The sequence below is a fragment of the Sparus aurata genome, chromosome 23, assembly GCF_900880675.1.
Source record: "Sparus aurata chromosome 23, fSpaAur1.1, whole genome shotgun sequence".
NCBI lineage: Eukaryota > Metazoa > Chordata > Actinopteri > Spariformes > Sparidae > Sparus > Sparus aurata.
In genome coordinates this window covers 28,183,277-28,208,147 of record NC_044209.1, presented here as the reverse complement: position 1 = coordinate 28,208,147, position 24,871 = coordinate 28,183,277, and the positions used below count along the sequence as shown (strand labels likewise).

At 42.8% G+C, this 24,871-nt stretch overlaps 1 protein-coding gene across 2 annotated transcripts in view; it reads left to right on the top strand.

Moving 5' to 3' along the window:
• tmem104 (transmembrane protein 104) overlaps positions 1-24,871 on the top strand; it is a 64,857-nt gene that overhangs the window by 1,829 nt on the left and 38,157 nt on the right. Inside the window, exons 3-8 of one of the 2 annotated variants that reach the window (XM_030408590.1) lie at positions 94-215; positions 2,021-2,102; positions 5,034-5,127; positions 6,044-6,127; positions 13,753-13,852; positions 15,967-16,063. In XM_030408590.1, the coding sequence (XP_030264450.1) occupies positions 94-215; positions 2,021-2,102; positions 5,034-5,127; positions 6,044-6,127; positions 13,753-13,852; positions 15,967-16,063 (579 nt within the window). Of the gene's footprint in view, positions 1-93; positions 216-2,020; positions 2,103-5,033; positions 5,155-6,043; positions 6,128-13,752; positions 13,853-15,966; positions 16,064-24,871 lie in introns of both variants that reach the window. The other variant, XM_030408589.1, reaches the window with a different exon arrangement.

Here is a 24,871-nt window from a genome sequence, read left to right as displayed (position 1 = left end):
GAAAAATTGAATTAAAGGATATAAAATGCAGTATAAAATAAAGTCTCAGTATGTTCATGTTGTTACCTTCCGTCGTGCTCGTCTCTTGATCAGGTGGGGCTGGTGTACATGTTCAACCTGATTGTGGGAACAGGAGCTCTGACGATGCCCAGAGCCTTCGCCACAGCCGGTTGGGTGGTCAGCTTGGCTCTCATTTCCTTTTTAGGATTTATGAGGTAAGTGTTGATCTCACACCAACTCCAGTTTGTGTGCAACACGTAGAAAACATGCAGTGAATACTAAAGGGTAGACTGATTATTGTCTTGGCTGATTATCAGGGCCGATATTCAGCATTTTTCCGATTTATTGTATTGATGACTTTTCTGTTGGATTGCCGATAAAAACTTTTAAATGTGCTTCTTTTGCTCTGATGCAGAATCCTCTCACACAATGTCCAGCCCACCACAATATGTGATTGGTACTGCGTCACAATTAATTGCTTGTAAACACTAAATATACAGCTGAATCTGCAAAGTAACTAGTAACTAAATGTATCAAATGAATGTCGTAAAGAGGAAGTATAGAAAATTATAAAATGAAGTGAAGGACCTAAAATGTGTACATAAGAAAATGTACACTGAACTTTTGACGTAAACGTTTAGATTTTTACCCAAATATCAGTTTTCAGTCTCCTTAATTTCTAATTATTGGCATCATTATCAGACATATTAGTTGAGACTCAGCGTAAACCTCTCTAGCTCCTTCTCAATTACTGCATGAGTCACTTCTCTTTCTGTTGACGATGCATCAGCAGAAACATTATCTACCAACATCTGCTTTCTGTGCATGCATTACAGTCGAGAAGCGTTCCTCATGACTCATTTCCTTCCCAAACTTGGTCGATGAGTCTAAAAGTAAGAAAACACGAGTGCAGAATTTAATCTATAAGGTCGAACGCTTGCTGTAAAAATATTGTGAGTGTTATCAGAGTGATTTGAAACCGCAAACAACAATCTTCAGTTACCAAATTGTATTTTAAATAATGCTTAAAGTTGTGCCATTTTGAACGTTATTAACTAAGTAACATACGTAAATATTCAAAAGTAGTTTCTACTTTTATTTACCAACATCTTTCGCTTATTTCGCTGTAGAATTTTAAATAATTAGACATAACAATACAGCATTTATTTGTCCACAGGCAGATTTTAATCTCAAATCTCTCAAATTATTTAACCCAATATATTATTTTTAGAGGATGCTGTGTACGATTAATAGCATTAGTTTTTTCAGTATCTTTCATATCTGAGAAATTTTTTTATTATTGAATGAAGCATCCCAAACTAGATCAATATTTAATCAAATCCTGTTGAATCAGAATTAAATTTAACGTTGAGATGCAACAGTTAAATGCTCATTTAACGAAGAAGACATGTAACTTATATGGATACAATAATAAAATACGCGTAATAACGAGTATTTCTGGTGCTGAGTCGAGTCTTTGATTAGTCGTCCACATCTGTAGTTTATATTCACGTTCAGTAGTAAAACATCTGTTTTTCAACCCGAGCTAACGTCCAAATAATCGTGTCAATCGTGTGTTTTCCAGTAAAAAGGTATGAAGAGATGAAAGGTTGTTTTAATATTCACGCAGTGTTAACTGGTCCTGAAGTGATCATCTCTGATTTCACGGCTGTGATTCGTGTCACAGCTGACTCTCAGTGTTTAATCAGAGTGTCGTACATGATGAAGGTCCGAGCAGATGAAGGACGTTTCAAGACGACACGAGTTGTGTGTCTGTATGAAGCTGAATGATTAAAGAACAATAATTTCTTTTATGTTTGGTTCCTGAATGAATAAAAGTTGTAGTTCTTTTGAAACTGAAGCGTGGGATTAAAGAGTTAATCCAGATGTAATGAATAAAAAAACTCCACTTGGGGAAATTAAAAGCTTCAGGTAAAGGCCTAAATGATGATGGGAAGTTAATTGCAGCTTTTCAACCTGTTGGTCGTCTTATCTTAATCCTTCCGTCTCCTCTCTGCAGCTACATGACGACCACGTTTGTGATCGAGGCGATGGCGGCGGCCAACGCTCAGCTGCGCTGGAAGAGGAGAGAGCAGGAAGAGGTGAGATTAAGAACTGTGTGCAGGAGCCGAGTCTTACTCTATATGTAAATATCTTTAATAGGATGGTGGCAGGATGGACGGCTCTGTGTTTGCTGTCAGGATGTGTCAGACTAGCCAAATATTAAAGAAGTAAATGTTCCTCTCTGTCAGGGAGAGTTTGTCTAATAAGACATTAAGCCAAACACTCTTTAAACCCTGCAGGCAAAAAAGTGGAACTAATGTTAGTATAAACGCTGCAGAGGGATGTTTCCAGTTCTTAGCTCTGGTTAATGTGCTTTCAGGTCTCCGTCTGACATGTTGAAGCATGTTTAGGCAGCTAATAACACAACGAGCTCCATCGTCTTTCACAGAGATAAACCAGTGAAACAAATCCAGAGTGATTTCTGTCAGAGAGACTGATGGTTTACTTCTGTAGAGCCGCACTGTGAGACAGATTAATGACGTCTATCCTTCTATCCTGTCTTCCTTTCGGAGCTCGCCAGATCTAGTTTGTGTCATTGATTCTCAAAAAGAGACTTATGTTAATCCCTCTGTACTGAAAACACAAACACTGGGTGATGGAGGAGTGTACAGTGGGCAGCTGTGCACTCACCACAGGATGAGACTAATAGGGCAATCATGAAAGGCAGGAAGTGGAGAGTAAATCGTGACACATGAGGCGAAAACTACAAAATAAAAGAAGGAAATAACTGAAACAAAAACCTGAACCGTGACAGATTTGTCAGGTCTGTGAGAGGATTCAGTAGAAGTGTCTCAAGCCTGCATTCTCTCCAGTGGCCAGCAGGGGGCAACACTACAGGTTTCATACAGAAGTCTGATTGTATGGAAGCTTATGAGAGAATGAGCCTAGTTTCAAGTTTGTCAGTAAAGGTCTCATTTAGGGTGAAATACAGGAGGGTGTGCTTTAGGGCGTGGCTACTTTATGATTGACACACTGTCAGATCCAATCAGGATATCCTCTCGTTTACATACTGTCACTTTTGGTACCATCATTCAATCATTCGTAAAGCTTCATATTAGTTATTAAAGACACCTGACTGGGTTTATTCCAGGCTCACAGCAGCCCGTCCTCCTCATTCCATCTGAAGTTTACGACCGTATAGAAAATGAACTTCTGCTGACCGAAGCAATAACTGTTTTCATTTGTATGCCAGTAAAATCAACTAAACTGTGAAATATTTCATGTTTAAAGCCTGAAAAAGAAATCTCTCCTTTAATAGGAAGCGGTATTTTTTATTTTTCATTCAGACGGCTGCTGTTGTTTTATTGTCCGGTCCGCGCACAAGTGAAACGAGTCTCTTGCCACCCGTCTGTTAGAAACCCAATTCGGATGAAGCCTTCGGTGGAGGACTGTACTCCATTACCGCGGGAAACAACCGGCTCTTCAATCATTTTTACTTTGACTAAGAAAAAGACTTTGTGCACTTTAAATGGCTCGGCCTTTGCCTTTTGTTTCTCCCCCCGGTACACAAGTCATCTTGCTTAATGCATGTGGGTTTCCAGTTGAGGAGTTATGAGCCTGAGGACAATAGCCCGACTCTAACTGAGCCCCGAACGCTCGCCGCTGATTCATGGCCGCTGTACTCCTCTCAGCCGTCTCCTCCTACGTAATGGAAAACAAGACGAGGAGGGGGGGGAAACTGGAAGTGTTTGCAGCCGAACGCTTTTTATGTCTCTCTGCTCGAGTGAAGCATATTAACTAAAACGAAAGCTTTTTTTACAGCGATGGATTGCATCATATATGTGTTCTGAGAAAGTTTCGTATAAGTTTATGAGCCGGAAACTCGAGATTTAAAGTTGGAGATCGGTCGTTCTGTCTGCTTTACCTGCTATAGACACAATTTAAAAGCAGTTTACGTGGAGAGTTGCAGTAAAAGAAAGTATCAAGCCGAAATACTGATCTCCACAACCGTATGTTTGACTGTAATCAACCTAAATATCACATAAGTGGTTGTAAAGCTGAGTGACGTCCTGATTGGAGGAGCTGGACGGGGAGACGTGACCGCCGTCTGCTGGGATTTAAAGTTGAGAGATGAGATATATTACACATTTTAGAGACGCGGAAACAGGCTTTGAAACTTGCTTTTATCTCCTCTCGCCTTGATTATTACGACAGACGTTTGTTTCGTCTTATGTGTTAACAGTAAAATATTCTAAAATTGAGAGGTAAAGATAACTAAAGTATGTTTTCTTCTTGTGTGAAGGAGCTACGTAACATCCGGTTGTATAACTCTAGACGCCGACTACCGCTCCCGTTGCCTCGCTTTATTTGTATTTCCTGCTCTCGTCCACTAAAATCATATCTGATTTGCCGTCTTCTGTCTGCCTGAGTCCACGTAAATGCAGCAAACATGTTGAACTTTGCTCACAGAAACTTCTTCACTTCTTTTTGTGATTTAAAAGTTATTTTGACTTTGTTTCCTTATCGGCGCCTGAAGGCATCTGACTCTCATCCATACATGCCACACAAATTAATCTCTTATTTTGTCGTTTTTGCTTCTGTTTGCTGTTTGTTTGTTGTTTGTCACAGAGCCATTATCTGCTGTCACTCCTCATCTCCTCCTCCTCCTCGTCCTCGTCCTCCCTCACTCCCTGCCAGCTTGTCACTGATTAATTCAGCTGATGACGCTCACAAAGTTAACTATCATTGACAGCTAATTGACATTAATCTGCAGAGAATTTGCAAAATGATTCAGAAGCGTTGTGTGTGTGTGGGGTGTGTGATTGGTGTAAACTGTGAAGTCACTCCAATTTCCAAAGTGCTTTTCCAGCTGTTGCTTGTAATTCCCAGATGTTGCTTCCCCCCCGCTGCCTCGCAAACACAGCAAATAAACACCGTGTTAATCGCTTGTAAACTGACTGTTGTTTACTGGGAAATTAGGGAAAAACAGGCAAACAAACAGCATTTACACACTCGTTTTATCTCCGCAGATCGATGACAGCGACTCCAACTCTGACTATTCGGACGATGATGTCATGGGCCGAGGCCGATCAGAGCCGGAGACGAAGCCCATCCTGTCTGTTCGTGAGTATCGTGACAGAAGTGTTCATGGTAAATAGGTTTGATTACCTATAAACATAAACATGACATTTTAATCTGGACCGGCTGTGGTTACATATCAACATGTCCTACAAAATAAGAGCAGGTAGTTTATGATTTTCCTATTTTGAAGGCTGTATGCTGCACATGTAAGCATCTTTTCTAGAGTCGACTAGTTGTTAGGAACATGACTCCTGAATGGTTTGTAAGTAGAGACACGAGAGGAAGAATCATCCTCACCAGTTTTGATAATCAGCTCCTTGTTTATGTGTTTATCCTGCAAAAATGTCAAACTTCCTCTGGTTTCATTCGCCCTAATGTGAAATATCTGAAGTATTGAGATGGATATGTTCAGATATGGCCAAGATAACAATGTTATTAATCTGTTTAGCCTGTAAATCTCAACAAAGCTGAACAGTTAATGTATAAAATCACTTCATCGCTTCATATCATGTTTTTAATTATATGATTGGACGAAACTGTCGAACTGTTACTGGCGAGTTTTTACAGGAGTGTGGTGCAGTCTGGCGTTTAACTTCATTGTCAGTTAATCTGCTTATTATTTTCTTTATTGATTGATTGAGTTGTTTGGTCTATAAAATCCAAGACGACGTCTTCAAATGTCTTGTTTTCTCCACAACCCAAATATATTCAGTTTACTGTCACAGAGGACGAAAGAAACCAGAAAATAATCACATTTAACAAAGAACAGAACAGTTTTCTTTAAATAATCGAAGTGACTAATCAGTTATCAGAATTGTTAGCAATTGATTTAATAGTTGACAGCTATGGACAGCTGGAAAAATGTCATACACCAAGTGATGCAAGCTGTAAACTGTCTTTGACATTTACCTCCCTCCTCCTGGCATTTACTGTAAAATGGTGTTTTGTGTTTTCACAGAGAGATCGGGAGGTCACGTCGATCATTTCGACATCGCGGAGCGGGTCGAGATGGGTCAAATGGCCTCCATGTTCTTCAACAAAGGTAAAAATATTCTTGTGGCCTCGAGCTTCTAATCTCAGCGCCCATTATTCAGTTAACCGCCGACACCGCCGTCGTTAGCCACGCGCGACGTTTGTGGAGGAGGAGTGTTGAAGGTTGTGTGGGATCATTTAGAAAATACTTTTTCACACCTTTTCTGTCCGATCGTTACATTCTCAAAGGAAGGCTGCGGGCGCTCTAATTGGATGTAATTATAACTGGGTAAATTGCCTGTGGTTGTAATTACCTGTATGAGACTCCATCAGGGCTGTTAATCTTTCTGCGCTGCACGTGTGTGGGAGGAGGTACAACCTGTACTGGTGGCAGAGACGTTAAGGCTTAATCACGTTCACCTTGGACCACAGAACAACCTTGCAGCTTTACATTCGTCGAACCTGTCAGTACATTTTCCCTGCCTGGCACCTCCTTCCCCTCATCTCCTCGTCTCCACCCTCCTCTTGTCTGCTTGCATTACGCCAACCGGCTCTTCTTCACCCGATGCGAGTGACTCAACAGTCCGCAGCGTCCCTGTTGTCGCAGGAATCGAGGAACGACAAAAGGTCAAAGCTCTGACAACATCATCTGCGCTGACACCTTCTGTCCTGCAGCGCGTCAACACTAGGTGGAGCCCTCGGCACACATGTGCACACACGGTGTAACACACACATCCACCCGGCTCATGTTCACACCCACACGTGTGAACGCACTCATGCATGCCGTCATGCAGCTCATGCTGTTAAAGCTGCAGTGTGCTCCCGTCCCTCCAGCCTCTCGTCACTCTGCTCCACTGTCCTGCCCGTTAAAGGTGAAAAAAAAAATCTCTGCTGACGACCTTTCTCCCCCCTGTGCAGGTGAGACACGTGCAGGTATCGATTGGCAATAAGGAAATGAGTTTTCTCTCCTCTTCTCTCTCTCCACATGCTATGGGAACGCTGCCCGGTGACTCCAATCAGAAATGAATTAGATCGGCACGCGTCCCAGCACATGCTGAACGAGGAGAAGGGGAGCGCTGCTCTTTTGTCTCCCCTGACAGCTCAGTTTTCTACCTGATGTCCAGAATTTTCACACCTGCGTATGAGCTTCCTGTTTGTGCACTAATGAGGAAATTTAACAGGTCAAGCAAGCTGTCATATTAAATTTTTGATACCAAAACAAGTTGGAATGCTGTTAAAAGTCTACCAACAAACTGTGTTTACAAACACAAAGGTGAAGAATGTTTTTGGCGACCTCTTGAATATATTTTTAATCGCCAAAGAGACTCTTCAGCGCCTCCCAGAGCTCAAAGGCTCAAACTGGCAGAAGAGATGCTCCTCACCTTCTACCTCATACTTTGAATAAAAAGTTAAGTCAGAGGCTTTTGAGGTTTTTTCGCTTGCCATTGACACGATCTTAGAAAGTTTAATCTCTAATCTATGCTTCAGGTGAGCGTGCCAGGCAGGAAAGTGAAAGGTGAAGACACTCAAAAGTAAATTTGAAACTAGTTCGAACAACGAGGCTGCTGAGTTTAATAAGAAAGTCACTGATAACATTACTTGAAAGTCTTCTGTGTCCAGAACTGTACCAGAGTATCTGAAGTATTCCTCAGTTTCAACAAGTCGGCCATCAAGTGAATCTGGCTTTCTTTTTTTTTCAGATCTTGTTTTGTGCAAATAATTAATTCTCTTGTCTCGGCCACATTGATTAATAGCTGGCTAATGCGACGCCATGTCTCCAGGGCCTTTGCGTGGGCAATCCCAGCGATGGCCATGTCATCTGCATCCTTAAATTAACCAAAGTATTTGTCATTGATTTTAAAATTCATTAGTAGAAACAGAGAACAGCACCGGGGGAAAGAGCTCAGCCTTGTTGGCAGCCAGTACTCACAGTGAGAAGCAGTTGTTGATGAGGTAAAACATTAAATAAAGTGTGTTTGTGTGGTTTTCAATGGAGAATACGTCAGAAAGGATTAGTGAACGATCACATTCTGTTTGATTTATGTTTTACACATCATGCCAACTTTTTTTTGGACTTGGACTGAGTTTTTGTATCAACATCGAAATGCTTCTCAAGTGTGAAATGTTTTCTAAAGACAAGTGAACATTCAAGAAGTTTACTGTCCAAATTTAGTAGAATTTTCTCGCCAGCAGTGGAGAAAGTCCCCAGACTCCCTTAATAACATACTCAAATTTGTGAGATGTTGAGTCAAGAGGAACTTAATTACTTTGTGAAATATCGTCTGTGACGAATCCTTTAATATTTGGGCCTTCTTGTAAATTCGGCAAATGTTCTACATTAAGTTCTTTCTGTCTTTGTCCCAGTCTTGTAAGTTTTTTCTTTGCATGTCGTACCTCCAAAACTGAACTTAAAGGGATACTCCGGTGTTAATTTAAACTTGAAGTCCCGACGCGACGATTACCGAGTGCGGTTAGAAATGCTCAATTCCGTTCTTTTCCCTGTCCGCTCTCGATAATAACTGTTATAAACTGGCAGGTAAGACACATATGAACTTTGATTGCTTTTCCATGGAGTCATAATCATACATTTTCATCCATGAGCCGCGGAACTCTACTGCACTCGGTAATCGACTCGTCGGGACTTCCCGTCAACAGGAAGCTGCTGCAGAAGAGTGGTAAATTTAGTCAGCTTTTCAGGAGAAATCCAGCTAAGCTAGCGGAGGTTAGATGCCCCGGACTATGTGCTGAGACCCTATTTGTACTGTTGCTGAAGTTTGGTGCTGTTCTGAGCATTATTTGTGGCTTTTTGGTGGCGGTTTATATTTGGATCCATTTACTGCAGTGTATTGTTGTCGTGCGGTCGTTTCTGAGGTTGATAAAACTCCGTAAATTAGCGGTCTGCTAACTTGATCTCTCCAGAGGGAGTCTAACACAGTTTCACGGTGTGTTAGACCATGGATTAAATTTACACCGGAATATCCCTTTAAGTACTTCATTAAATGCACTTAGTTACATTCCATCACTGTCAACAGTCCCCTTCTGTAGTTACTCATAGATACCAGCCATCAAAATTCATCTGATTTTGTCATAAAGATCCATTAGTTAATCCCCATAGCACAATGTTAAACATAGTGAGAAAATATTCACGGATTCGTCCTTTAATCCACACCAGTAGTTAACGAAGTCCATTCTGGGCCGAGGAAATGCGTTCTGTAAATTTTGCAGCAGTTATCCTGCTGACAAACCAGGTGAAGGTAACAACTATTCATGCTGCGTCACGTGCATTCAGCTTTAAAGTCTGAATTCAAAATAATCTGTTGAATATGAGATTAGAAACGTTCGGACCATAAGGAGCTGTTTATTTACATCTAGACTGTGAGCCTGAACGTATAAATCTGGGAATGGCAGTGCAGTTTGTTAGAAGTAACTGCTTAATTCAAACCAACCCCATGAACCTAAATTGCGAGGGGATTATGTGTGTGAGGGGACAGATGTCGACGTGTGATAACCAGCAGTTTGGTGTTTCTTGGAAAGAGCGGGCCGAGTGTGATCTGGAGCGACAGTTGTGTTCAGCTCTTGTCTTCATGCGTTTCGAGGAGCTGAGAGTGTAAACGAGCCCATCACGTTAAAACGGTTTAAACACCACTTCTTCTTCTTCTCACTGATAATAAACTGTAGGCGTGATTGCACAGTGTCTGTCCTGCGCCGCTGCAGGCAATTAAAAAGCATCTCTCCTGCTGTTGAGGAAGCACTCTTAGAGGGCATCGACTTCCTCCTGGACTGAAATTGACGTGGCAGCGGCGGTGCGGCAGGCTTGGAATAAGGCCATGGGTATCGTATCAGCCTGACCTGCAAGCCACTGACAGGAATGTTGATGTGGGCCGGTTTATCTGCACCGCTGTGGAAAGGTGTTACTATAACCTTCACATTGATGATTTTGAAAGTTGATTAGAAGACGACTTTGGCTAAAGTCACGAAGGAGGGAGAGAGAGAGAGGGAGACGAACAGAGTGCTGTCCTTGCATCAGCATCTTGTCTCAGCTGTTCTTACCCCTGTGAGCTGATGTGATGTGGTGGTTAGCATGGCGGCTAAGCAAACAGCAGGATTTTCACCAACGTGAGCCGTCCTTCCTCTGACATACGGAGGACCATGGCGGCGAATACTAATTTACTCCGCCGTTACCCGGCTCTGTCTATAATGAGAGCCAAACATGGGCGCTTCCATTTTTAATACTTCAGTGACTTTTACTTAAATGTCATACTTGAGCATCGAGAGCTCTGGCAAAATGAAAAGTGCCCGAGCCACGGGGAAGATAAATGGACATGTTTGCTTCAGCTCGCAGTGCAATCTTTTCCTACAAGCCCCCCGTGACAATAGTTTCCTGTGTCAGCTTGGTCAGAGATACACTTTAATCTCAGGGAGTTTGTGTTATAATGGATAACTGTGATCAACCCAACAGATCGATTTTACAAGTTGAGCCCCAGGAAAGAAGCTAGAGCCATGAAAGCTTGACTTGTTTCTTAAAAGTGAGGCCTTGTAACTAAGAGCCTGTTCAGACCTGGTATTAACATCCATCCTGAGCGATTGATTACAGGTGGAAAGCTCCAACATGTGCACCACTGCAACAAACAGACATGTAACTTAATTCAGAACATATGCCGAATTAACAAGAAGGCCCAAGTCATTAAAGATTTGTTGTAGTTAGTGTTTTACAACTTTTATAAAGTTTCTCCGAACTCAACAACTCATTAAATTGGTGTTTTTTTTAAGGGAGTCTGGTGACTTTCCCCGCGGGCATCAAAAAAGTACATACTGGTTACTGTATTTGTAAAATGTGACATGTTTAGCTTCAACAGACAACATGCCAGTGTGAGCAGTACATGTTTGTAAACACACCATTGAACTAGTAACCACAATATCACCAGACTCCCTTAAGAAATTGTGCAATTTTAGAAGACATTGTGTGAGAGGAGAAACAACAAATTTTGTCACAGCAAATTTTAAATCATTGGTGACTTCTTGTAAATTCAGCATTAAATCAAAGCATGAAGTTGTTTGTTTCTTTGTAAAAAGTGTCAGTTTTTACCAGCCTGTCTGCTTCTGTGTCTTACCTGAGAGAAAGTCCCCAGACTCCCTTTAAAAATCGCTCAGTTTTGTGAGTTGTTGAGTTGGGAGAAACCCAATCAACTTTGTGAAACACTGTCCCTGACAAAATCTTAATTATTTGGGCTTTCTTGTGAATTCGGCAAATATTATACATTTATTTATGTCTTTGAATTGTTAATACCAGGTCTGAACATCCTCTAAGAATCTGTTCAGGCCTTTCAGACCTCGACTCTGTTTCCTGACAGTTAGAGGCGAATGTGGAGCTGTGGGGCTGAACGTCAGAGGAGTTGTTGACTCATGCTTTCCACGACATTCATTTCTGGGTTCAATGTGTGTTTGCATGTTCTCACAGCAGTGAAAAACTACATTTTTAAGTGGTTTTTACGAGGCAGTTTGACAAAAGAAGCACGTTAATGGTTCATCAGATTATGTCGTCATCTCCCCGTTTGTTGCTGCCTGCTTGTGTCTTTCTCTGTGTTCTGGAATTTTTCTAATGTGGGTCTTTATTCATGAGATGTACATTTAAAAGTCCGAATGAATCGTGCATTTTGAGAATCATGTTTTCCAAAACGAGGTCCAACACAAGTTATTCCTAAATTTGGTCATTTCTTCCTCTGCGCTGCCCTATTTACCTATTTTTAGCGACATATTGTTAATGGTGTTGTTGCCTGCGGCGCTGGCTCAATTTAGATTTGATTTGTGAACGTCTCTTATCTCACTTCATCAGATATTTCACTCTGATATTCCCACAAGAAGTCGAAGTGGAAAATAAGGAGAGAACGATTAATGAGGTTAAATTCAAAGTTAAATTTTCTTCTTCTTCTTCCTTCCTCTTCACTTCAGAGGCTTTTTCAGTGTTACAGCAACTTCCTGATGACTTATTTGTGACCATGAAACTCACTTCACAAGGGAGGTCGAAGCCGTCTCCCTTTAATAGGATATTAAAATAACATATTTTTCCATTTCTGTTATGTAATGTACTGTACTAAATCCCTATTAAATCCCCTGTACGAGGTAATAAAAGTGACTCCCCATATTATAAACGATACTAAACAGTGGCAGCTTTTTTCCGTCTCTGCTCTCAGTGAGGTCGTCCGGTCTGCTGTCTGTCAGAAGCAAACCGATGATGGATCGTGATGCGTTTCACAGCTACATGAAAGACAGGGCTCCTACGTGAAGACCCATTTTGCAGCATTTTAGCCTGCGGCTCGGGTAATTTGCAAATATTAGTTACAGTGCCGTGAAGGCCTGCATCCCTGCGGTCATGCAGGGCTCTCGCCTTGCTATCGCTTACTGCCAGTGGCGGCAGAGTACAGGCCGTCCTGTTTCTGCTATCTGCCACTGGGACGCTAATGTGGCTCGTCCAACGCCGTGGCACAGGAGACATTACGGAGCGTGGAGGAGGAGTTGTTTCTGCAGCTGACCGTGTTAAATTACACCGAGGGAGAATTAATTTCCCTTCTTCTTCCCTAACCCTAAAACATATCGTTATCCCGGTTTGAACCTGGACTATATATTAAAATCATTAAATCATCACAGTGCTTGAGGTTGAAGAGTAATTCATCAGTTGATCCACTACAGAACATTTGTGCCTTTTTGTTGGGAAAAAATATACTACAGACTCATTTATACTTTATACTTATACTTCTATACTTTAGAATAAAGATGTAACGAGTGAGTGACATGATTCATGAAGTCAAAGCGTGCAAACTTCAGTTCTTTAAGTTCATAAAATCGGTCATGTCGTACGTATTGATCTAGAAGAGAATCTCTACTTCTGACTTGACTCTGTCGGTCTCCAGTTTCTGATTTTGGTGTTGTGAATCAGCTAAAGTCAGATGAAGGGTTGTTTATGAGGCCAGTCATGTATGTTTTTAACTTCCATCACAGCCTAATTGAAGCGTTTGATAGGAACCCTCAGCCTTTCATTCATGAAAGAATCAGTGTACCCAGCAAAGCTGTAAATCTGTCACTTTTTTATTCCTCTTTAATGGACTCTGTGCTCTAATTTCCTTGTCAGTAATGAATTAGCCGAGGGGTCCGGTCGGACGTTAGAACCCCCCTGTGAGAGTTGAAGAGCATGATGGATGTGTGGCGCTCTGTGATGATCCGTCTGCCGGTCAGAGCTCTCGATTTTGTCTTGGCAGCGGCGGCCGGGTCGGGCCTACCAGTCGGCCGGTGGATGAAAAGAAAATGGCAGATGGTTAAGAGCTCGCCGCTGTGGAGAGTAAAGGCTGACGAGGAAGATTTCCTTCATGGTGTGATTAGTTTTCCTTTAATTAATGCTATTAATATTTTCCATCGGACCAGTAAGACGTGGCTCTGCTGTACGAGCCACGTGTCCCAGAAAAGGGATGGAGGGATGAGCAGAGCGGAGGTGTGGACCGGAGTGTATTTTAATAGAGATGGCACCGTGGTGGTTCAGTCTGACACGCATCCATCAACTCTGCTTCAAGATGAAGTGTTTGGACGGCCGATAAAGATGAAAAATGCGTTTGCTCGTCACCCGTCGACCTCATGTTTGTTGATGTCCTTCACGTCTTGACTTCATGTCTTGATCCTTTATTTTTTTAACGTTTTGTCTTTCAGTTGGCGTCAACATGTTCTACATCTGCATAATCGTCTATCTCTACGGAGATCTGGCCATCTACGCAGCAGCTGTGCCGATATCCCTGATGGAAGTCGCCTGGTAAGACCTCGTATTTCACTTTATCACGTTCATTCTTAGTTTTATGGTGAAATATAAATTATATATCGATGGATTTTATACATTTTCCCCTTGAAGAACTTTTGTCTTCATCTCATTGGCTCTTCTGCCCCCAAACGTTGGTCCTTTTCTCACCTTCTGAACTCGAGATTAAGACAATAAAGCTTTGGTGGCGGAGGCCTTCGGGCCTGCTGACCTCGTACCGGTGCTGCTGGCGTCCGGGTCCTGGTGACCTGCTTCCAGACACATTTTTATTACAAGTCAAGGCCAGACTGGGTGAGGAAAAAGTGTTTCATATAGTTAGATCCTGGACCGCAGAAATAACCATTTCCTCTTTGTTTTAGTGAGCTCAAGATAAAGTTTCCAAAGTTTCAGGCAGTTTTTGTAAGTTTTAAAGAAATTTTAGTGTGTGATGCTTTAAGAACTGACACTGTTTAAAGGGATATTCCGGTGTAAGTTTAATCCATGGTCTAAATCACCGTGAAACTGTGTTAGACTCCCTCTCGAGAGATCAAGTTAGCAGACCGCTAATTTACAGAGTTTTATCAACCTCAAAAACGACCGCATGACAACAATACACTGCAGTAAATGGATCCAAATATAAACCGCCACCAAAAAGCCACAAATAATGCTCAGAACAGCACCAAACTTCAGCAACAGTACAAATAGGGTCTCAGCACATAGTCCGGGGCATCTAACCTCTGCTAGCTTAGCTGGATTTCTATTGTGAAGCTAAAAACAGATTTCAACTCTCCTCCATCAGCTTCCGGGTCGGGGAAGTCCCGACGCGACGATTACCGAGTGCGGTTAGAAATGCCCAATTCCGTTCTTTTCCCTGTCCGCTCTCGATAATAACTGTTATAAACTGGCAGGTAAGACACATATGAACTTTGATTGCTTTTCCATGGAGTCATAATCATACATTTTCATCCATGAGCCGCGGAACTCTACTGCACTCGGTAATCGACTCGTCGGGACTTCCCGTCAACAGGAAGCTGCTGCAGAAGAGTGGTAAATTTAGTCAGCTTTTCAGTAGAAATCCAGCTAAGCTAGCGGAGGTTAGATGCCCCAGACTATGTGCTTAGACCCTATTTGTACTGTTGCTGAAGTTTGGTGCTGTTCTGAGCATTATTTGTGGCTTTTTGGTGGCGGTTTATATTTGGATCCATTTACTGCAGTGTATTGTTGTCGTGCGGTCATTTCTGAGGTTGATAAAACTCCGTAAATTAGCGGTCTGCTAACTTGATCTCTCGAGAGGGAGTCTAACACAGTTTCACGGTGATTTAGACCATGGATTAAATTTACACCGGAATATCCCTTTAAACTCAAATACTTTTTCAGACTTTTGTGTTCAGCATAAAATAGAATTAGAGCCCAGACTCTGATATCAGGGGGCCAATACTGGGCTTGACCAATCAGATTGATTTATATCGTTGTGTATGTTGTCGGATATGCAAACATTTTTTAACACAGGCAAACTATTTTGTAAAAGTAAAAGTGGTTGTAGACTGATCTGATCTTTCACCAGGACAGTGTTGTTAATAATTTCACTCAATAAGTATTTGTAAAACCTTTCAATTCCCTTTTAGTTTCCTTTGTGTCCTGTTTCATTGGACTGATTAACAATATAAAAGCAGTTTTTTGAGTTTAAAAGTCACCCTGTAAACTCTGCCTTCTTCTTCTTTTAATTGTTGTTGCGACAAAGCGCCTCCCTCATCCCGTCCTGAGGCGCAGCACACTGACGCTGTCTTATCGTATTAAATTCTCCTCCACTGTGGTCCAAACCTTGCTAACCTTCCAGCGAGAATAAATGTGAGATGTAACTGAGACTTCAAAAGCGGTTTGCTTTGCCCGAAGGCACAGACGGCAGACTTCTCAGCAGAATGGGCAGAGCCGGATGATTTTACTGGAGGGCGGTCTGTCACGCAACACTGACGGGGTTTGTGATTACTTTCAAGAGATAAACAACCTCTGCCGCTGCGTTTCCAATCCAATGTGTCGTTAATATGTGTAAACTCAAACCTTTTACATGAAAAGTAAAGGGTTAGTTTGTGTTAAACATGAAGCCTTGTTTGTTTGTGTTTTGTTCTGTTCAGCGGGAATCACTCCTGCAGCGCTGGAAGCGTCAAGTACAACGACACGGATCCGTGCTGGGGATCCGTCACGAGGAAAGATGCTTACAGGGTGTTTCTGGTAAGTGTCGATTCCTTGTCCTGATAGATTTTTCCTCCTTCCTCCTTTTAAACTACTGTCGCATTCACATCCACACTTGCCGAGTTGGGAAGTTGTTCCTCCCACTTTGGTGTGTTCATGCGTGTCATGGAGCATCATGAACACCAAAAAGAAGTTGTTCTGCATTTTATCCCTCAGAGCGACACGTTGACAGCTGTTTCCTGTCTTTGAGTGACAATGAAGAGCAGAGAAAAGGTTACGCTGACTTTACAAAACGTGACTGACAGAAGTTTCCCTCCATCAACACAATGTTTACTTTCTTCTGACGTCAACTTGTGTTCCAAATTCTTCTGTTTTTCTTTCTCCGGTTGTTGTCCCGGCTTGAGGGCCGTTAATGGCCTCCATCAGTAGATGCTTGAGTTTCCTTCTGCACAGTGATAAGGTTGATGGGTGTCGCTCGGTAGAGAGGAAATAGTTCCTACATGAAGTCACACGAGTCACCTATTGTCCTGATTATAAAAACAAACCGCGATGAACTTTTTGTGTTTTTTTTATTACAATCTGCGACATAATCTATCATCGTCCTGTCCATAAAGCTGGGAGCTATCTCGTTCCGTTATATTGGAGAGAAGGTAAACCTCTCCAACACTAAGACAGAATATGTATTTTTGATATATGGGGTAAACTGTCTGTTTAAAAAAATAAAAAATAAAGACTCACTGGGTGAAGGAAAGCTTCTGAGTGACCTACAAAACAACATCAAGTCAAAGTAATTACACGTCGACATCCCAGCTGTGAAGAGGACGGACAGTATAAGTTAATTTATACGCTGAACTGTTTACATTTTACAGAGACAAGGTCAGAGTTAATGATTGTTATTGCACAGTTAAAGTACAGCTCGTATTCTCTGGGGAATTCTCCTTTTTTGAAAGGTATTCTGAGGTGGTGAAGCTGCTCGCCTGCACATTCACCCTCTTATCGCTCCGTTCTGAACGAGGTGTAGCGCGTCCAGCCGTGCCTACATCTCTGACATCATCTTCTGTCCTGTTTTTTGAATCCTTCCCTCACTTTAACTTCCTCTGCAGCCCACAGGAAGCGAGCGTCTGCGTGTGTGTCCTTGAAGTCTTAAACGGGCCAAACTCTGTGATTTTCTACTCCGGCTTTAACTTTGCACAGCGACAGTGATAGATGTGCTGATCTCCTCCTGTATAATTTCTCAGCCTCCCTCCTCCCGTTCTCTCTCTCTCTCTCTCTCTCGCTCTCTCTCACTGTTTCCTATCCTTGCTTATATTTTAATAGAATGAGCAGACCCCAAATAATTTGCCAATGAATTAACTCTTCCCCTTTTTATCTCTCGGGGGGATAAGCCTCTTACTGTGTGTAAGCAAATTGAAATAATGCTGATTTGTAATCTCTGGTCAATTTGTTGACACTTGCAGTTTTGCAGACTCATTTCCACAGTTTCATCATGAACCCTCGGGGAAATAGATATCTAACACTACATAATAGTTTTACCAGTGAACTCTGATAAGAAGGGATGCACTGATCTCCCTTTTTTCTCCGGCTATACTAATTTATACAAGTCCTGCACCAGTAGCATCATCTGAAACCTCTCTTGTGGTGTTACAGTGCATTAAACTCAGAACAGGGAAAAAAGACGTCACGTTCTGCTTGTTTTTACATCTACAGTCACTGTTTCTGTTCTTAATGGCCTTATAAACCTCTTTGTTCAACGTAGTTAAATGTATCGGCGTTGTCAGAAGATCTAACGTTTCATTTGGTCGACTGTCACTTTAACTTTCGCAGAAACATCAGAAAGAAGAACACGACTGAACGCAACATGAAACAAATCTGAATACATAACTTCACCCGTCAACATTTCTGCCTGAGTCTCATCAGATAGATTTTCATTGCCAGTGGTGGATGTTTAAAGCTCAAACACACCTTACCGGTATAAAATTGTAGCCGTAATGAAGGCCGACTTTTGTGTCGTCTTGCACACATTGCAAAGACAACAGCCGACGACAAACTCGCTTGTCATTCTGCACCTGCACAAGGTAATAACTCCCCAAAACACAAGGTGGCAGTAGTCTGTAATCGTCACGGGAGGGGAAACCAGAAGAACAAACTGTGCAGCATCCTCTGACGCCGCTCTCACTGATATAAGCCACGTGAATTCAAGAATACGCCTCATAACAAGTTGTAGAAAAGTAAGGAAAATGGCAGTAAATGGGTGAAATTATGGATTTTACAGTGACAGGCTGTCGTTGTTCACTTAACTGAACAGACAGTCGGAGTGATTTCTCTCGCCAACGAGCTCCACCGCCAAATCTTCACGCTCACTCGGTCAAAAGCTACGTCTGTGGTTGTCATTTTTCCGATTGAGAGACTCCTACTGTGTCTTTAATTGTGCAAACAGACAAATGTTTTGTCACTTCTCAGTCAAAATGAAGCATAAAAAAAGCTATTTCATCTGTGAAGTGTTTTCAAATGTTTATAAAGACTTTATAGAATCTTTGCGAATGTTTGTCGCCTCTGGCTGATAACCAATCAGCTTAATACGTTTGTTATTGATGGATCAGATTGGATTCACCCCTACAGATAAGCTTTTAATGATATTTGTCACAGCAATGTTTGCTGTCGACTTTGTAGTCTTCGTCTCAGCTAATCAGAGGCCAGTCAAGCCAACAAATTAACCGTCTGAGTTAAAGTTGTACTCCAATTAGTTAGAAAAACATAATTAGACTTTATTTATTTCGTCTCTACACTCAGTTTTGCACAGCAGCGGCGTCTGTCTGTGTCTTGTCTTTAACAGATTCTGACATCGCTGAACATGACGTACTTTCTTTCATAATTTAAATGCCGAGCAGCAGCTGAGGAGAAACACCTCCAATCCCCGAGTGATTGTTTTTTCTTTGCTGATCCATATTTTTACTCTGGAAATCTTCTTCTTTCTGTTTTTTTGTCCTGGTTGACCTCTCCTTAAATAAATCAGAAATCAGTGAGCTGTGATGAAACATTCAGCACTTCCTGTTAGGATACTGTACCGTCTCCACTCTGTGTGTGTGTGTGCCGTCACCGGGTCAGAGGTTCTGGCCCAAAGACACTGCCCCGACTCTGAATGATGAGTCTAAATAATTGACAGTCTCTCATCAGCTGTGTTACACCCTGTGGAAAGAGCTGTCCGAAGCTGCCCCACCCAGCTTCCACCTTTGTATTCTCAGTGTCACATTGGGGGCTGAGCTGCAAGGACAAAGTGCCCCCTTCTGCCACAGAACTGATCCGAGTGTCTGTTTTAGTAACGGACCATTTTCACTCGGGTCTTTCAGAGGTGTAAAGTTGCAGAGGGTCAGTCAGAGAAGCCATGCTCAAAATTGCTATGGATCAAAAAATAGCCTTGAAGGAAAAGACCCTACGTTCGAGACTCACACAAATTATTAATCTGCAGTGAAACGTGTTACAGCCTTCGCAGCAAACACTGAAAAGCTGTTTATATTTTCCCACCATCATATCAACGTTATAGACTGAATTGGTCTCGGTTAGCTCAACCGAACACTGACAAGAAACCCTTATAAACCTCATCAAGTACATAATTTACATCAAAACAATATGAACAGGTATGAAAATACTACAAACAAAGTACATAAGAACCTCGTCCCAGGTACCTGCAGCCTCGAGCAATTAATTGAAAGACCAACTGAAGATAGAGCAATGTAAAATAAACATTTCTGAGTTCAGTGATGCCTCTTACATGAGTATATGACAAATCATTCCTGAGTTATGGAAGGGGCTGTGACAAAGTACCGTGTGTGTGTCTCTTCTACAAAGTTCAGTGACAGTAATTTGTAAAAGCTTTGCACGTCTTGTTGGCCGATTGACAGTTAGTCAGCTGTCCTTGGCTCGTGACCAGCCTTTCCATGAAAGCTTGCGCAAGTCTGTGCATCCATTCGGAAGTTATGTTCCTTTTTGTGACAGGCTCCTCTGATTGCACTTTTCAGCCAATTGGCATGAAAACAAACACACACCCTCACAGACATGCACTTGACCTCCGTGGCAAATTTCTGTCTCCAAGGGCGAAAAACTTCAGCGGCCAAAGGGTTGCAGACAGAGCGACCTATAGAGCTGCTGGTCACAGCTCATACGTTTATATTTTGTATTAGATATACATCCAAAATACTTACAGTGAGAGCTAAACAATCAACACTACATTTTCGTAATTCGTCCCAGTTTAGTTATTAGTTTTCCTTGTCCTCATTGCTGAGTCTGAATTCTAAAAACCTTTATTCACCTCCTGTTATTCAATTTGTTCTGTAGGAACAGAGCTGTATAAGCAGCGGGGATTATCGGACATTGGCCTGCAGCAGTGTTGTCTTTTTGCCAGAGCGTGATAAGGGAGCTGCTTGGTTGTGTCCAGGGGAATCACTGAGAGTGATGCTACAGACATTACTGCAGCCATAACATTTTTAGAGTTTGGAAAATGACGGGAGATTAAAGAGCAGCCTGATTATGGTGTTGCTCTAAGGAGCTTTAATCCATGTGTGGGTGATTGGTGCACAGAGAGTGAAAGAGAGGAGAGGAGACAGTGAGGGAGGTTGATGTCAGAGGGATTTGGACAGAGATGGAGAGTTGTTGTCCTGCAGGGCAAACCTTTGTCCACACGAGTTCAGAAGCGTTCATTGATTGCTCTCCTACAACTGGACTTCATCCTGACCCGACAACCTGTGGATGTTTTTAGGTATCTGTCGGCCCAGATTTTGTGAATCAACACAACAAAGGCTTAAAGCTTTTAAAAATGTTAGTTTTTTATTATTATACTTAATGCAACCAGGTTCCTGCAACAGCTGCGTCCAGGTTCTTTCAACAGCTGTGTCCAGGTTCCTCTAATGGCTGCGTCCAGGTTCCTGCAATAGCTGCGTCCAGGTTCCTTCAACAGCTGCGTCCAGGTTCCTGCAATAGCTGCGTCCATGTTCCTCTAACAGCTGCGTCCAGGTTCCTTCAACAGCTGCGTCCAGGTTCTTTCAACAGCTGCGTCCAGGTTCCTCTAATAGCTGCGTCCAGGTTCCTTCAACAGCTGCGTCCAGGTTCCTCTAATAGCTGCGTCCAGGTTCCTTCAACAGCTGCGTCCAGGTACCTCTAATAGCTGCGTCCAGGTTCCTGCAATAGCTGCGTCCAGGTTCCTGCAATAGCTGCGTCCAGGTTCCTTCAACAGCTGCGTCCAGGTTCCTCTAATAGCTGCGTCCAGGTTCCTGCAATTGCTGCGTCCAGGTTCTTTCAACAGCTGCGTCCAGGTTCCTCTAATAGCTGCGTCCAGGTTCCTCTAGTAGCTGCGTCCAGGTTCCTCTAATAGCTGCGTCCAGGTTCCTCTAATAGCTGCATCCAGGTTCCTCTAGTAGCTGCGTCCAGGTTCCTCTAATAGCTGCGTCCAGGTTCCTCTAACAGCTGCGTCCAGGTTCCTCTAACAGCTGCGTCCAGGTTCCTCTAACAGCTGCGTCCAGGTTCCTCTAACAGCTGCGTCCAGGTTCCTCTAACAGCTGCGTCTAGGTTCCTCTAACAGCTGCGTCCAGGTTCCTCTAACAGCTGCGTCCAGGTTCCTCTAACAGCTGCGTCCAGGTTCCTTCAACAGCTGCGTCCAGGTTCCTCTAACAGCTGCGTCCAGGTTCCTGTAACAGCTGCGTCCAGGTTCCTCTAGTAGCTGCGTCCAGGTTCCTCTAACAGCTGCGTCCAGGTTCCTCTAATAGCTGCGTCCAGGTTCCTCTAATAGCTGCGTCCAGGTTCCTGCAATAGCTGCGTCCAGGTTCCTCTAACAGCTGCGTCCAGGTTCCTCTAACAGCTGCGTCCAGGTTCCTCTAACAGCTGCGTCCAGGTTCCTCTAACAGCTGCGTCCAGGTTCCTCTAATAGCTGCGTCCAGGTTCCTGCAATAGCTGCGTCCAGGTTCTTTCAACAGCTGCGTCAAGGTTCCTGCAATAGCTGCGTCCAGGTTCCTCTAATAGCTGCGTCCAGGTTCCTCTAATAGCTGCGTCCAGGTTCCTGCAATAGCTGCGTCCAGGTTCCTCTAATAGCTGCGTCCAGGTTCCTCTAATAGCTGCGTCCAGGTTCCTCTAGTAGCTGCGTCCAGGTTCCTGCAATAGCTGCGTCCAGGTTCCTCTAATAGCTGCGTCCAGGTTCCTCTAACAGCTGCGTCCAGGTTCCTCTAACAGCTGCATCCAGGTTCCTCTAATAGCTGCGTCCAGGTTCTTGCAATAGCTGTGTTCAGGTTCCTCTAACAGCTGCGTCCAGGTTCCTCTAACAGCTGCGTCCAGGTTCCTCTAATAGATGCGTCCAGGTTCCTCTAATAGCTGCGTCCAGGTTCTTGCAATAGCTGTGTTCAGGTTCCTACATGACCTGCGTCCAGGTTCCTCTAATAGCTGCAGGGTCTTTCAACAGCTGCATCAATAGCTGCGATCCGGTTCATTGAAATTTCTTTTTTGTTCAAACATAACAACAAAACAAAGAAAACAGAAAGCAGCAAGTCCGTAAATGCACATTGATCATGGGCGTGTTGTTTTCTTTGTCAAATAACCATCATTAGGATGATGCTGTAGAAGTTTATTCACATTTTGTTTTGTTGTGTTTGCTGTCTTCCTTTCTAACTCTGGAATAGATTATTCTGGGTTTAAACACTGTTGGAAACATTTCGGATTACGTAAGCGTGACTAAGGTTGATGTTTTTTTTTTTACATTTTTATGCAGAAATGTTGGATATTTTATCTCTAAACTTTATGAGCTGTAACAAGCCAAAATTCATCCTTTTTATAATAAATCACTTAATAAAATGAAATGGATTCCCAGAATTTCATACAGATTAATTTGCTGATGATTAATAGATTGATTAGATACTTTCAGTTCCAATCTATCTCATCCTCAGAGTTTCTTGACCTTATTCGTTGGTCCTCCGTCTGCCTGGACTTTTACGTGTGAATATATTCAACAGTTTTGGCAGGTTTCCCCCAGATGGCTGCTCTGCAGCGATTAGGGTGCTTTGTTCGCAGTGGACAGCAGATTGTGGGTTATTTTTAGGTTTGTGAACAGCTGTCCCGGTACAGATGAGTAGACCTTTACCAACAACAACAGCACCCCTGATAGACACTAAGGAAATGAGGAGGGAACGCTCAGCCTGAAACCCGGTCTGGTTCATTTTTCATTGCTGACACAAATCCTCTAAAAGGTTAAAAGAAAATACACAGGCTGGTGTTTTTCTTCAACCTGTTGCTGAAAGTTTGTTGAACTGCGAGTTGTTTTCCACAGATCGCCTGACTCGTGTTTCTCGCTTCAACACTTGGAGGGCATGTTTGGATTTAGTGTGTTTTCAGGCGCCATGTTTTCTTTTTAGCTCCTCACCTCCGGCCTCTTCCTTCATCATGTGTCAGTCACACCAGCTGAGTGTCAGTCTCGACACTGACACTCAGCCTATAGGGACTCTGGGGGTTTATGTGTGGTTGTCACACATTTAAAGAAACAGTTAATGCAGAAATAAAGATTTGGTCATTATCTCCTCAGCCCCATGCTGATGGAAAAATAGAAAATGGGACAACCTGAATGTTAGATAAGAGAGGTCACTTTAGAATCAGTGTGTTTCAGGAGAAAGAGCGTCTCTGTGCAGCATGTGTGATTGGCAGCAGACAGACTGTCACCCAGTTAATTGATCGTGGATTGCCTCATTTTTTGGGATGGATAAAAACATAAAAATGAAAGTGTGTATATATACTTTAGCGACTCTCAATACACCCGGGCCCGCCCAAGTAAATCAAACGCTGTCAAATAAGATATTTGGATCTGCTGGTTCCAGATTTCTACTTGGGTCTGCATCAAATTTTACTCACTCATAGATCAGCTACATAAATATGACTTCATCAACATTCACGCATTATTGTCTCAGAAATGCAAACAAACGTCCGACCTCACAATGTAAAAGAAAGTGAGAAAAAATGTCTGTGTGGAGCCATTTTATGTTTTTTGGTTATTCTAAAACGTCCTCAGCTGCTTCTGTTGTTTAGGAATATTCTGCAACGCTCTGCTTTAATTTTTGGGTGAACTGCCCCTTTAAATTAGCTGGAATCTGCATGCTTTTCACAGCGACCCGTCCAGTATTGTGTAACGCTCAGTTTCTCCTCAGCTCTCGGAGGCCGCGAGCCGCCACAGAACGACGTTATAATGCACATCACACCCTCATTACAGTCACATTGTCATTTTTATGAAGACCTAAGTGCTGAATTCACAGAGACAGACTAATTACTCATGATAATAAGGCCCGAAGCAGCCTCGGTTGATACTTCATCAGGTCACATCTTTGACTTAATCAGTATTGACTTGACACATCAGCGCTCTCAGCTGTGGACATGTCACAACAGCCATTTTCCTCATCGCAGCTTCTGAAAGCTCTTAAGAAGATCAATTGACCGTGATTTGCTCCGCCGCTGATTGATTCTCGTGTTTGTTGCCTGAGTGGACGACTGAGGGCTTTTCTTCTCATATCTACAATATTTGTTGACGGCTTTGGGGGGTGTGAAAGAGAGATGACGGGTGGCCATTGCATAACAGTGTTGATCCTCGGCCTTTACGCTGCTTTGATTGAAAAGATTAAGCGGCCGTGTAACAGTGGGGTCTTACTGAGTTTTTGTTCGGCTCCAGCAGAGATTCCAGAGACCTCAATTAAACTTCTCTGTCCTTGATTGTCCCCTGCTAAGTTTTCTTTTTGAATTTGACTGCAGGGGCTTCGTCACAGTGGCTAACCAAGCGGTGGTCGGTGTACTCCACCCTGCTGGACAGCCAGTACAATTTTAAACGGCTGA